This window comes from Grus americana, chromosome 1, assembly GCF_028858705.1.
Source record: "Grus americana isolate bGruAme1 chromosome 1, bGruAme1.mat, whole genome shotgun sequence".
Lineage (NCBI taxonomy): Eukaryota > Metazoa > Chordata > Aves > Gruiformes > Gruidae > Grus > Grus americana.
Window position 1 is genome coordinate 30,878,507 of NC_072852.1, and position 15,371 is coordinate 30,893,877.

General features: G+C 38.1%; 1 protein-coding gene across 7 annotated transcripts in view; it reads left to right on the forward strand.

Moving 5' to 3' along the window:
• The window catches only part of DOCK4 (dedicator of cytokinesis 4), a 260,824-nt gene that overhangs the window by 102,714 nt on the left and 142,739 nt on the right, over positions 1-15,371 (forward strand). For 6 of the 7 annotated variants that reach the window (XM_054817043.1, XM_054817070.1, XM_054817078.1 and 3 more), the window contains exons 7-8: positions 66-150; positions 2,145-2,296. In XM_054817043.1, the coding sequence (XP_054673018.1) occupies positions 66-150; positions 2,145-2,296 (237 nt within the window). Of the gene's footprint in view, positions 1-65; positions 151-2,144; positions 2,297-15,371 lie in introns of those variants that run through there. The other variant, XM_054817098.1, reaches the window with a different exon arrangement.

Sequence of the window (15,371 nt, forward strand, 5' to 3'; positions counted from 1 at the left end):
AGCAATGAGTTAATGATTCCTTTGTATGTAGAAACTACTTACAGTTTATTCCATTTCTCTTACAGACAACTGGGACTTGACTTAGTTCCGAGAAAAGAATATGCTATGGTGGATCCTGAAGAGATCAGCATTACAGAGCTCTACAGGCTGGTATGTGAATATAATACTCAATACTTTTGCTGTCAAAATACATACTGATGTTTTGATGGCAGCTTTCTTCTACTTAACCAAAAGTACTTTTTTTGATCAAATAAACTGGCATTTCATAATGTAATGAGTTTTACTATGAGGAAGGAATTTTTCATAGAATCATAGGATGGTTTGGGTTGGAAGGGACCTCAAAGACCATCTAGTTCCAACCCCCCTGCTATGGGCAGGGACACCCTCCACTAGACCACGTTGCCCAAAGCCCCATCCAACCTGGCCTTGAACATTTCCAGGGAGGGGGCATCCACAGCTTCTCTGGGCAACCTGTTCCAGTGCCTCACCATCCTCACAGAGAAGAATTTCTTCCTTGTATCTAATCTAAATCTACCCTCTTTTTCAGTCTAAAGCCATTACCCCATGTCCTATCACTACTTGCCCTTGTAAACTGTCTCTCTCCCATCTTTCCTGTAGGTCCCCTTCAGGTATTGGAAGGCTGAACAGTTATGTCATCTGTACATCTTCTTTTGAACTGTTATGTCATCTCTACATCTGTATGAGATGCCTTGATGTGATATGAAATTTGCGTGCACACATGCTCATTTTAAATATTATTTGTTAAAAGTTTTCTGCTATATCATCAACATTATCACTGTTAACATGAATTTAATCATCAATAACAGCATATGAGACTATTTTTCATTAGAGCTTTACCTGGCCCATGAGTCCTGTTAGATAAGATTTGTGGAAATGTAATAATATACTTCTGGTACAATTAATCATACTGGGCTATTGGTCTTTTCTAATATATTAATGTAAATAGCAGTTAAACTGCATTGAAAAGCTCTCCTTTGGGTATAAAAGCCCATCTTGATTTACTAAATCCAGCACTGAAATTTCTTATTCTGATTTAATCTCCAGTGAGGTCCAAGAAAACTTGCCAGTTCATTTATGTGGGCTTTGCCTCATATTTAAGTACTGCAGCTGTCACAGATACAGAGTTCTGAGCCTTACTTAAGACTAAGCTTTTATTTAAACGAAATTTAATTTATGTTAGCTTTTGTATTTAAATATAGAATAAAGCAAAGATATAGTTGCTACAATTTTCTGTGGAGCTGAGATTATAATATATTTTTGATGATTTTTAACCACTTCTGTTGATAACTTGTAATGTCAAGACTAATAGTAATTTCTTCATGCTAGAATCACTATACCTTTGGGCAGTTTCAAAGACATAGGTAATCTTACGGAATCCTGTTGAAGCACTAGATGAAATACAGTGAGAAGCCATTAATCATAAGAAGAAACATACAGAGGAAGAATAAGCCAGAAAACTAATAATGGAACTCATGGAGTGCACTTTCAAAAATAGAGGGGAAAAAAAAAAGCCCAAGATAACCTCAGAAGTAGCTTAGAAAGATTGCTGTTTAAAATTATTTTTGATACCATGTAAGAGAGAAATAGTACAACTTAATATTTTCCTACTCTTAATGGGTAATTAAAATGGTGAAGGTATAAACCGTGAAGTCAAATCAGGAGAATTTAGTAGCTTCTATATAGCAGTCTGCCAAAGATTATAAAATATGGGTGTGAGTTTTTTCCATTTTAAAATACTGGTATTTAGCTTTCTGCAAAAGCATTTTTTCTGTGAATCCTAGAATATCAGAACACTAACTATTTAAACCAGCTATAAAATACTATATTGTTAGAGCACAAAGCTTCAAAGTGGCTTAGAATTTTCAGAGTAGAAAAAAGGTGAACTTCTAGAGGTTACCGTTTTTCCTCCTACAGATAGTTATGATGCAGTGCAACACTGGGAAAGTCACACCCTTGTGTTCTCCTTCTCAGATAAAAAATATTTAAGTATTACAAATTAATACGGAATTAAAAATTTTAAAATTGGGATTAAGTAGTTTAGTATTATGTTTCTCACCTCTTTTTGTTTCGAGACTTTTACGATTAATTTAGACAGGCTGCTGTGTTGTTTGTGGTATTTTTAGATGGAGCACCGTCATCGAAAAAAAGACACACCAGTACCAGCTAGCAGTCACCATCTTTTTGTTCAGATGAAGAGTCTAATGTGCTCCAATCTGGGAGAGGAACTGGAAGTAATCTTCTCGCTCTTTGATAGTAAAGAAAATCGACCCATCAGGTACCACATGACTTTTCTCTGGAATACTGATTTTACATAAGTTTTGTCAATATACACTATATGTTTTGATCCAGGTAACAAATTTCAAATTTAGAAACAAGCAGAAGATAGTCTTGACTCAGGGTCATTTTTTGCTTCCTTTTGAAATTCAGGTTCTATACTTAGTAATTTATAATATCATTTTAGGTTTAAATAATGTGTATTTCTCTGTCTTGTTTACTGATTTCAGTTTTCAGTTGGTTTTGTTTACATAGGAATGCATATACATGTATACATACAGAGTGAAAGTTAGTTCTCTTACCTAAAGGTCACTTTCTAGTACCTCTCTTTTCCTCCCTCATAATCAGTGCACATTCAAAACTTAGAACTGTTGCTTGATCTGTAATATTTATGAGACAAATTCTCCTAGGTACGTGAGACTGGAGGGCTGTCCTTAGTGAATTAAGAGTCTTTTTATAAAAGGAGCCTGTACTTCAATGAGGAGGTGCCTGTTGTTTGGTGAAACAGTCAAACCCAATCTGCATCCACTTAGGGTTTGTTTGGCCTCTTTCTTCAGCTGGGAGCTGATCCTGTAACCATTCTTTTTCTGTTTGTCCTAGAGCTTGAATTTTGTTAGAGCCCTGATAACCTTTAAATTTTTAAATATTCCATAGTTATTTCTACTCTCAGCACGTTTCTGGCCAAGTGGGAGAACATGGGGGTGAACGGTAGAGGAATCACTAAGCACTTAATAAAGATGAACACAGGAGGAGAGCAGAGGTAGTGTAAGAGCCTTGTAAGTTCTGTTTGAGGAATGTGCCAGGAAGATTGAACCATTAAATGTTTGTGCAGTGGTGATGGGTGTGCTGGGTTGACTGTGGCTGGAGGCCAGGTGCCCCCCAAAGCTGCTCTGTCACTGCCCTCCTCAGCTGGGCAGGGGAGAGAAAATGTAACGAAAGGCTCGTGGGTCGAGATAAGGACAGGGAGAGATCACTCACCAGTTACCATCATGGGCAGAACAGACTTGACTTCAGGAAAATTAATTTATTACTAATCAAATCTGAGAAGGGTAATTGGAAAACTAAATCTTTAAACACCTTCCTGGGCTCAATGTCACTCCTGATTTCTCTCCCTCCTCCCCACAGGGGGATGGGGAATGGGGGTTGTGGTCAGTTCATCACACGTCTCTGCTGCTCCTTCCTCCTCAGGGGGAGGACTCCTCACACTCTTCCTCTGCTCCAGCGTGGGGTCCCTCCCACGGGAGACAGTCCTGCACCAACTTCTCCAACGTGAGTCCTTCCCACAGGCTGCAGTTCTTCATGAACTGCTCCAGCATGAGTCCCACGGGGTGCAGTCCTTCAGGAACAGATTGCTCTAGTGTGGGTCCCCCATGGGGGCCACAGGTTCTGCCAGGAGCCTGCTCCAGCGTGGGCTTCCCATGGGGTCACAGCCTCCTTTGGGCATTGACCTGTTCCAGCGTGGGGCCCTTCACGGGCTGCAGGTGGATATCTGCTCCATCATGGACCTCCATGGACTGCAGGGGGACAGCCTGCCTTACCATGGTCTTCTCCATGAGCTGCAGGGGAATCTTTGCTCTGACGCCTGGAGCACCTCCTGCCACTCCTTCTTCACTGACCTTGGTGTCTGCAGGGTTGTTCCTCTCACATCTTCTCACTCCTCTCTCTGGCTGCAATTGCTCCTGATGTTGCACAGTTTTTTCCTCTTCCAAAATACTTTATCCCAGAGGTGCTACCACCATCGCTGATGGGCTTGGCCTTGGCTTTGGAGCTGGCTGGCATTGGCTCTGTTGGACATCAGGGAGGCTACTAGCAGCTTCTCACAGCAGCCCCCCCGTAGCCCCTCAGCTACCAAAAACCTTGCCATGCAAACCAAATACAATGGGAAATCACCTTCGGGTCAGAAGGCTCCCATTTATAATTTGCTGCTGGTTGTTGGCCACTGTATTCTTCTCTGCTCTCCTCATGATAGGAAAAACATGTTTTGGAGGCATCAAACATCATCTGCTTTGACTGGCCACTAGCGAAATGAAAGACTAGGCTTCGAAACAAAAACCACTTTAGATAAGGCAGCTCACAAATACACAAAAAGAAATATAAGCTACTGCTTTAAGCCTGTTAATAGCGTAAAAAGCGTTACTAAAAATGTGTACAAAGTCATGACTATGTACTAGTTGTCATCTTACATATGGCAATAGGAATTTGGGGAACCATGTGGAATTTGGGCTGAATTTGACAAAATTATCGCTGTGCTTTGTATTTGGGCAAGATAATTAATAAATGCTTTGAAGGAAGATTATACTGAGTAAATTTATTTTTATTGTTAATAACATCACATATAAGCAACTATTGTTACAGTGTTAGCTGCTAAATACTGACACTGGTATTAGTCACCAAAACACAGTTTACTGTCATTTCTGAGAATTAAATGTGCATCAGGGCACATCTTTTGTGCTCGCTCCAGTGAATGCCACAGCAGGTGATAAATTTAGGAGAGAGCTTCAGACCTTGACAGAAAACAATTTGGGTGTTATGGATTGCTGAAAACAAGGTTATGGCAGGAGTGGTGGTATGAAGCAAATGGATTGGATTTCACGTTCACATGAAAGCACAAATTCTAGAGCTGTTTGTCACATGCTTGCTGTGATCTGACCTTTAGTTATTGATTCCTGACTCCAGCGTCTGCTTGCAGCTGTTTTATTATGTGTGAACTTCCTCATCCTGTTACTGGCAAACCTTGAAGAATTGTCTTGCCATGAATCCAAACTGCCTTCTAGGGCATGGGGGGAATGACAGGATGAACTTTGTGAAGGTAGTTTGCAGCTGTCTGCAAACCAAACAAATATACACCCTCACAACAACAAAACAGCAGCAAAAAACCCTCCCGACAAACAAACAGAAACCTCTCAGTATATTGAAAAAAACTGAAACCAAGAGAGTTTTCACAAGAACAAATTAAATGCAAGGTATATCGGTATCACAGAATGAGCTCTGGAATGCAGAGATGTCCACGCTGGAGATGTATATGGTCTTTCTGGACTAGACCTGGAACCGACAGGTTCAGGCTATCACAGAGGTAAACCAAAGGTAGTTGGTCGTGGCGCACAGCAGCATGGTACGATGTGTAATTTTTATTCAGTACCAATGGCTGGGATATTTCAGAGGTCTTTAAGCCCTGATGCACGCATGAAGTGAACAGCCTCCCTCAGAAAGATGATGTACGAGAGGAGACGGTGTCTGCGCTCCCCAGCTACTGCGGTTCACACCCTGCAATGACGCCGAAGCCTACGGGCAATAAAAGAGTTGTGGAGCCTGGATGCGCAGACTCTTCTGCTCATTTCTGATCAAAGCGCAGGTCAAAAGCTGTGTGTGGCAACACCTTTAAGGTCTGTCACAACTCAGCTGTGTCATTTGGCCGTTGGTTTCCTGAGTTGTCATCTTGTGGTCCAGTAGAAAAATGCAATGAAAATAATAGATAAACTGTGCTAATAACACAGATAAATTTAAGGAACTATACACGATAATTCATTTCCTGAAACAGCAAGATCTTTGATTAAGAACAGAAGTATATGACTATACATGACTTAAAGTGTATTTTATCAGTTTGTGCTTACAGTATTGGAATCTTTGGGGTTTGTTTCTTTGGACTTTGTTGCTTTTTACCTCAAGTTTCAGTTTTGCAAGCACTATATATGTACTAAGCTTTCCTCAGGTGGGTAATACTGCTTGTTTTAATGAGACCATTTGAATGCATAATGTTAAGTACAAGCTCACAGGTACAGTTGCTCCAAAAATGGGGCTTTATGTGGATTCTAACATAGTGTTCGTTGTCTGTCTGATGTAAATTAACAGAAAGCAAGTGATCTCTATAGCCTCTTAAACAAAGAGTTCATTTGGAAAGAATAAAAATAGCAGAATTGCGATGTAATGATATAATTTCTGTTCTGATATTTTTCTCAAGATTAACTTAGTTTCTTATTAGGAGGACCTTCAAAAGTAAGATCTATGTATAAATTTATTTCATTTTTTTGTAACCTCAGGTGTATGCAATTGAAATAGCAGCTTTAAAAGATTGTTGGAGGACTAGAAACAACATTGATTAATTTTTTTAATTCATTGCATATCTTTTTCCACAGCCCTTTTATGTCACCTGTTTCATACATTCAGCTGTTTGAACAGAAACATTTAAGTATCATGGTTAAACTGAATTGCAATTGTAGATACTGAGGGTGGGGCAAGTATCTACAAAAAGGAATAGTAAGGCTTTAGGAAGCTTAAGTATAGCAGCTCCCTTCTAGTGCAAGAAACAGCAGCCTATGGATAGAATTCTCTGATCCAAAATGGTTAGCAATATTCAGAAAGAAATATAGCATGTTGAAGCTCACAGCTCACCTGGCTTTTGTGGCATTTGTCTTAGTGAGATTATTTTTAATGTATTAGTATAAATCTATCTGTATGTTGCTGCAGATTTTATACAGACTGTTTTCATTGAGTATTTATATATTACTGATAAGAGGATGTAGTTCTTACTAACATGCATAAAAATTTGATTTTGTGATAGTGACTTGGCAAATTTGCAGTTATTGATTTTTCTGATCAACTGTAGTGTTGAATACTTTGAAAGGGTTTGATTTTTCTCTTATTTTGAAAATATCTGAGTTGTTAATAATGTAGATAGCATCTTATGATGTGAAAAAGTGCTTTGGAAAAATAAGGAAAAGAAGGTATTTGGTAACAGGGAAGGTATGGTTCAATAGCTCAGTTTTATATTAAAGTACAAGAATAAGGTTGGTTTTAGGCCATTGTAAGGTTGTAGTTTTCTCAGGCAGCATTAAGAACTGATCAGACTTAGTATGTAGTCATTGAACAATGAAAGGTAATGAAACTTGTTGTTGTTGTTAGTTATAGATTCTCGCTGAAAAAAAGCAAAAGCATGCTATAGCAACTGAGACAAACCGAGTTATAAGCAGAAAGCATGGTGTGTTCACAGTTCTTGCATTTGACTTAGTAGGACTAGAATTGAGTGTGTAATAAGAAAATATAACATCATTACCTGCTAAGAACAGATTAAAAGAATATAGGTGTATAAAGTAGAAAGAAATTTAGATATCAAATTGAAAACTATGATCCTGAATGTCAGCACACAACTTTTCTCTAATTCTCGTGACTAGTGTTTTGCCATGGGATCTAAGTTCCGTAAGTATTCTCGGCAGGGCTGGATTCTAACACGATGCAATGTTAGTCACTGTTTGTCTTTGTAAAGACAGCCAGAGGAGGAGAAGGATAGTAATAATTGTAATTCCCTTTACACTTTATACAATACCTTAATGACGACCGCTGTAGCTTAGAGACAGTCCAGACTCCTTGAAAGATAGGAAATGTAAGTTTGAATATTCAAAGGCAGAGCAAGAAACTGAGCATGGGTCTTTGTTTTCTTAAAGAAAACCCCAACCTATTAATATAAATCTGTTCTTCACCTACACTACACTCTTCTTTCTCTTTATTAAAAAAAAAAAAAAAAAGTGGTCACTGCATGCTTTACTTTTAAATGTAACATTTTCTCCTCTTCATCACCTTTTGTTTCTCTGATTAGTTGTGCTTCATTAGAAAATAATCTATCCTGAAAGAACATGCAAGTATATCTTCAGGGCAGTGGGGGATTGCCATCAGGCTCTGGAATCTGAGTAGATGGAGGTATCTTTCTGTAGTCACAAGTAAGATGCCGAGATTAAGACATATGCCAGTGCTTAGAATTTCCTTTTTGTCTAGTTTTAGAAGGTTCCATGATGAACAAATGGACTTTAGGATTGGAATCCAGCTCCAAAGACATCTAAACTTAAGATCTTTATCTGAATTGCATCTCTAGGCTCCTGTTAGTCTGCAGAGACCTAGTTATAGTCAGTGAAACCTAGAAAGCGATTCGGCTGATGAAATGTCTCCTGTATCTTCTTTAGGGCATGTTGGATAGCTCTTTAGAAGCCACAGACTCTATTGATTAAAGAGCTGCTCAGCATACCCTGAAGTAAATTTCAGCTGAATCCATCCTATTTCTTTTTTGTTTTCTGTTTCACTACTTTAGATCTCAATAAAGTTTGAGCCTTCAAGTTCAGAAACAGTTGATGTTGAATTCATAAAGAAAATAGATACTCAATATTAGTTATCTGACTTCTTAACATTAGCCCCTCAGAGTGGAATCCATAAAGAAAAACACTGAATTTGCTTTTAAAATATTTGCAAAGGATTTAGAGTAGATGGATCAAAAATCAGTGATATATTTATGTACAAATTTACTACTGTTGCTTCATTATATATTGAAATTCTTTTTTTAAAAAGAAAGCATGGTCTGTGTGTCTCATTATTATGTTGTGGTAGTTGATGTACATGTTTAAGGAATGCTCTTCTAATTTAACATATAAATTGGTGCTCTTATTGTGTGATCTACCAGTGCATTTCTAGGATAGCACCTTTTAAAATAAGTAAGAGATGGAAATTAAAGCCATAAAACCATCAAACCATTATTATGGTTTGGATAATGTGTCTTAGTATTCCTTTAGTGCTTTGAATAAAAGGCAAATTAGGTAATTTTATAACTAGATTATTCTCAGTTAAATAATTTTTCATCTTAAAAGCATACATAAATGCTCATAATTTTCCCAACATCTACTAAGAATTAGATAATATGTTTTTCAGGTGAGATGTGAGAAGCTGTGATGTTGAAATGTATTAATGACTTGCCCAGAGAAGAAATCTGATGCCACATATTGACAAAAAAACCAGTGTGATGCTTGGGGTTCTTGTTGACCTTCAGACTTCCTAACTAAAGATTTCTCTAGATCGGTGGCAGCTGCGATGCATCACTTGCACCTAACTTAGTGAGATCAGTGCCCACTTTGCGCAACAGGGATTTTTTTTTCTGTCACCTTTAGTAAGCTAGAGATAAATGTTCTTTTGTGATCACTTGCCATTTGTTTGGGACAGTATAGGACTGTACTTTTCTCCAGGCTTTTTTTGTTGCTGGAACTTGCTATTAAAATAATAACTGTTTCTAATTATGTTGGCATCCACAATAACATCAGTTCTGTTGTGTTAAGGTAGATGTAATAATAAAATACAGGTTTATTACTTTAATATTGTTGTTAATAATAATAATAAATACTACTTTGCAGACTGATTCTATATTGATAGAATTATCCAATGTGCGTCTTCACACTTTAAAAGGCTTTTCTTGGATATGAATATTCTACTTCCTATATGGAAGCAAGAAAACTGTCAGTATTTAAGTCAAGCATTTGAATCTGAGTAATGACATGCTTATGCACTCGATACATTAAGACTACAGTTTGCAAGTCATTCATCTTCTACTTAATCGGTGCATACTAATTGCACTTGACTGTGTATGCATATGTATATATCCATATTTTCTAGCTAAACTAGCTGGTAGGAATAATTTTTGCTATCACTTAAATTAACAATAAACAGCTGAAGTCAGCCCCGGATGATTCCTAGAGTTTTCCCTGGTGTGTTCTCTTATCTCATTCCATTTGCCTTCCCTTCTTTCTGCTCTGCAGTTGTTTTTTTTTCTCAGAAGAGGAACAGCCCCTGAGCAGGATAGGACAAGTATGTGAATGGCACTGCTTTAACGTGGGGCAGCCATACGGCTTCTCCCAGTACAATTCTTTGGTTTATGCACTATTACATCTTCTAACTTTATGTTCCTCATCTACTTGTATTTCCGTTTTAGGGTCACAAGCCCTGTTTGTGTATTCTTAGCTTTTTACTTTCTTAAAGAACAAAAAAAGCGATCTTGATGACACTTTAATGTGTAGAACTAATTAGTAAGGAAAATTTTTTAGTATATGCAGTTGTAGAGTAGTGTTGTTACTGTATTTGAAAATGAGAGAGGTCCATGATCACATCTTCTCTCGAGGATTTTTGTCTTTCAATTCAGTCCTGTTTTCCTGGCCACTGCTGAACTTTTATTAGCTACTTAGAGTTGTACAACATCTTAGTCTGCTTCTAAAGTACTTTATCTCAAATATACTCTATCTAGATCTATTGAGAGTCCAGACGGTAGTTAATTAGTGTTGCTAAGAAATACTCTTATAAAATCTGTTCCTTGAATCTGGCATGCTCAACAAATGTTTGAGAAAAGCAAAATCAGAAGGACTTACAATTTAATACTGGGCTTTGGTTTGTTTTTATATCATCTAATTTTGTTATAACTAGATGAACAGTTTGAAAGTCTGAGACTGCTGCCCACTTCAGCAAGTAGTGCCAGCCAGTGGGAGTGGCTTTGTAGAGCAGCAGTTCATGCTAAGCCCAATGTTAACATGTGTACGTGTTTTAAGGGTTGTACTTTGGATTAACGCTGTGGTTGTGTGGACTGAGTGGCAAGAGCCACATGTTCCAGTTTAGTTTTATGCAGAAGAAATCCAGTTCACTAACTCAGACTGTTCTGGGTTGTGAATCAAAATGTGGAGATGATCAGAAGATTTTCTTCAAAAATGAACACCTGATTCAAACCAACCTGATCATGTAGATGGTAAAATAGCGTATGTAGCATGGATATTACGGGATCATTGTTTGAATGGGGGAAAATCCTGTAAAACATGGAGTAGCTCAGCTGTACTTATGTAATTTTTTTACTTTGGGAGTTAACGGATTATTTTTTTTTTTAGCCATTACAAGCACATTACAAAAACAATTTCAGAGTCAAAAGGGATTATAGACACCTGAATGCACTTGATTTAATGTGAGATGCACTTACAACTTCAGGGCATTGTTAGAGCTCTAAGGGAAGACTGGAAATGTGTGTTTTCAACATTTCAGCAGAGTGCAACAATCCTGTGTTCTGATGCTCTTTATTAGCTGCTTTATAAACCTATTGTAAAGTGTGGTCGTTTGAGATGTGTGAAACTTTTGAGGTTTTTCTATTCCTAAGAAATTATCTGTAGCTTCTGTTCTGTAAAGTCAGAATATGAAGATGCTTAGACTCCCAACATTTAGAGTACTGAAGAGTGTGGTGATGATTGTTTGCTTTGGGGATAACTTCTCTTACCAGCAAAAAACTTAATGAAATGAACCTCTCTTCCTGCAGTTAGATCACACTTACAAAGCCAATAGTACCTACTTCAACAGATTACACAGTTACCAGTTTTGTAGTGCCAGATTTTCAGAGTAATAAAAGACATCTGACGATAGTATGTGCTTTTCCCCCACGTGTACTCATATCATTTACCCAATACAGCAGTTTGTTGCAGCAGCGATGACCTTAGTGTAGCTAGAGGGCCCATTTACACTGGAGCTCTAAGAACACCAATCCTTTAATCAAAAATATATTGATTTTTTTTTTTATCAGATCCTGGAAAGATCTCACTTATCAGCTTTTAATAGAATCAGTTTAAGAAGTTGTGAGGGACAAAGTAACAGCTTAGCTGTTTTCCAGACAATGTGCGCTATTCACTGAGACTGTTCACTTCTTGCCACAAGAATATTCTGCTGTTACAAAAAACAAAACCAAAAACCCAAAACTCCCAAAGCAACTATTTACCAGATGACTGTGTTCAAAAAATCAAATATCCCAATGCCTGTTCAAATACCTACCTTTCTAGTGTAGATACTGTAAGACCACATTCACATTTGTAGCACATTGCTATCCAGAGATCTTGCCTGGGGTTTTTTAAGGGAATTTTGAAAACATCAACAACATTGGGCAGCGTATTATGAAAAGAGTAATGGAGGGTATTAAGCCTGCTGCCTACATTTATTCTACTCAGACTGCGGACCCTGTTCTTGGCATTGATGAGTATGCATAAGAGTGCTGCATCATCTCCTGCCCAAAGTCCCAGTTGCTTTGCTGACCTTTACATTCATGTAGAGTTTGTGCCTCTATGTTATGCTAACATACTGCTGTAGAAATTGTTTTTCTTAAATGTGCAATGTGATGCACAGTTCTTGTATAGCAGTGTCTTCTAAACCATTTCCTTAATGTTATAATTTTTTTCCAAATAGCAATGCTATTAATAGGACAATTTCAAGGCAGCACTTCAGAAAGACGGAGTGCGGTAAGATTTTCTTTCATTGACATACACTTTGTGCCTGTGTCAATATGATATGAACATCTTATCACAAATGATTGATGCCTCTGGCCCCATCTGTGTGAGGAGCAGAGATAAGTTGGCATGCTAATCCTCCTTTTCCTATCACCTTGAACAACCTTGTTTGTAACTATCATACTGTCCTCAAATGAGGGCAGATTCTTAAGCAGCATAAAGAGGAATAGGCTGTTTATCCAAGGCCAATGAAAGCAAACTGCATTTTCTATTTTGTGAGCTTCTGATTATATGCTTCATGATTGTGTAAACTCTAGACCATATCAAAGAATAAGATTACCCTTCCTTTGTTGGACTCTCAACCTCACCTTTTCAGTGACATTCATACACATCATCAATCTTTTTATGCCTTCCTTCTCTCAGTTCTGCTAATACTTTAAATCAGTTAAATCACTAGCTGAAAGTTGAAATCCATATTTTGTTGGTCAAAATATTTAGTACTTTGTGTTCTAATTTATTTTTTCCAGAAAAAAAGCCATAATGTCAGTTTTTCTCCCTTAAGAAACAAATACTCTCCTCCCAGCTTAATCTGTAAAATCTTAAAGGATTTTGGTATAAAAAGAGAATGTTGAAATGCATTTTTGCAACCTCCATCAGCATCTTCAGACCTGATATCTGCTGTATTCTAGCACAGCTCAAAGAACCCAACTTTTAATCATCCTTCTAACTAAAATTTACACAACTGACAATTGTTGACAGTCAGAACAGCAGCAAGGAGGGGCTTGGATACCTCTTGAATCAAGCTGATAATACATTTCCATTACCCAGAAGGCTCACTACTGAGAACCCAAGATGTCTGTCTTTGAAGATATCCCTGCAGCCTCTCTTGAGCAAGAGCTCAAAGATTCAATATTACTTCAAGCATGTTAAGTGGGTTATGCTTGAGTTTCAATATCTAGTTTACTTAGGATCAGTGCTCCAGAAGACATCAGCACTCTAAACACAGGAGACTCAAATAGTTAAATTCTTTGTTGCTTCTAAAGAATGTTGAACACTAGACCGCAAAGGAGATAGAGAATATATTTGTGAAGCTGTAGGGTGTGTACTCAGTGCAAGGTTATGGAAGTTATTAAAAAAAGTGCAGGAGAAGAATCCCATATGGATGGCCCTCTGGCCAATGAAGAATGTCACATGTTGTTGTGAGTTAACAGTTCATTAATTATAGTCATTTGGAACTTGAGCACAAGTAAAGACAAGTGGTAAAGTGCTGTAGCATGGTAGTTATTAACTCATGGAAGTAGAAGATGGAGAATATGTAAAGAACCATATTTCCATAAAGACCCAAATGGCCCAGCTGTCTCATCTGTGCTGCCTTTATGTGGTACTTACACATAATCAGAAAATCACAGAATGGTTGAGGTTGGAAGGGAACTCCAGAAGTCATCTGATCTAAACACACCCCCCACCCCCCACCCCCCCCCAAGCTGATTGCCCAGAACCATGTCCAGATGTCTTTTAAATGTCTCCAGGGATGAAGAATCCACAACCTCCTTGGGCAGCCTGTGCCAGTGCTCGGACACCCTCACAGTAAAGAAATTGTTTCCTGATGCTCAGATCCACCCTCCTGTGCTTCAGTTTGTGTCCATTGCCTCTTGTCCTGTCACTGGACACCACTGAAAAGAGCCAGGCTCCGTCCCCTTTGCACCTTCCCTTCAGGTATTTATATATATTGACAAGATCCCCTCTGAGCCTTCTCTTCTCCAGGCTAAACAGTCCCAGCTCTCTCAGCCTTTCCCTCCAGTCCCTTAGTCATCTTCGTGGCCCTTCTTGGACTCTCTCCAGCATGTATTTTTCTCTCTTGTACTGGAGAGCCCAGAAGGGGACACAGTACTCCAGGTGTGGTGTAACCAGCGCTGAGTTAGAGGGGAGAAGGATCACAAACTAGACTTTGTGCCACTGATCACCACCCTCTGGGCCTGGCTCTTCAGCCAGTTTCCAAGCCACCTTGCTGTCTGTTCATCTAGCCCAGCTTCTCTTGGAGGATTTTATGGGAGACAGTGTCAAAGGACTTAATGAAGGCCAGGTGGACACTACCCACTGCTCTCTCCTCATCTACCGGGCCAATGATTTCATCATAGAAGTTTATCAAGTTGATCAAGAAGTTTCAGTTCAGAATGACCTGCTAATCCATTTCAGCTTCTTCATGGTTCTTTTCATAGCATGCTTATCACGCAGGTGTTTCATGCTAGAAATGTTATTTTGGACTTTTTTTTGTTGCATATGATGTGTGTGTCTATTGTTCCTTTTCATCTTTGTTCCAGATCCTTGATTATTTTGTTCTGACATAGAGAAGAGAACAAATTGGGTTTGGGAAATGGTTGGGAGAGCACTTTAAAACCTGATTTGGAAATCATTTTAGATGGTACAATGTATTTCAAATACAAAAGCTGGAGAGAGAGGGAGAAAGAATTTTTATATATGTGCATACATGCACGCATATTAGTTGATATTCAGATTTTCTACTCCTGTATCTACAATATCTGATTGTTTGATATTTAAGTTTTGTGTTTGTGAATGCCATGGAAATTCAGAGGCTTTATTAATAAATAACTCTGCATAAAGAGAGGGGGTTGTTTCTACCATTATCTATGAGAATTGATATTCTGGGGAAGAAAAAGTAGATGTGTTGGTTGTTTTTTTTTTTTTTCCAGTTGTTTAAGGATATGTTTTTAACTGTATCTCAGACTTAAGTTGCCTTATCCCAATAGCACAGAATTTCTGGGAGAAGTGAACACTGACTAGAGAGGCAGAGTTCAGACTGGACTTTGTTGTAGTTTTTCAGCAATGTAGAGTTTTTGTAAAGAAAAAGATGTGTGTACATGAAAGTGTGCTGGGTACAATGCCATATCATATGCAACACACAATCTAGGTGCTCCTTATAATTTTTAAACTATCATTAGGTGGTAGGCTACTCTGCCTTTTCCCCTTAAAATACTATTTTTTAATGTGTTTAACATTCACTTCATT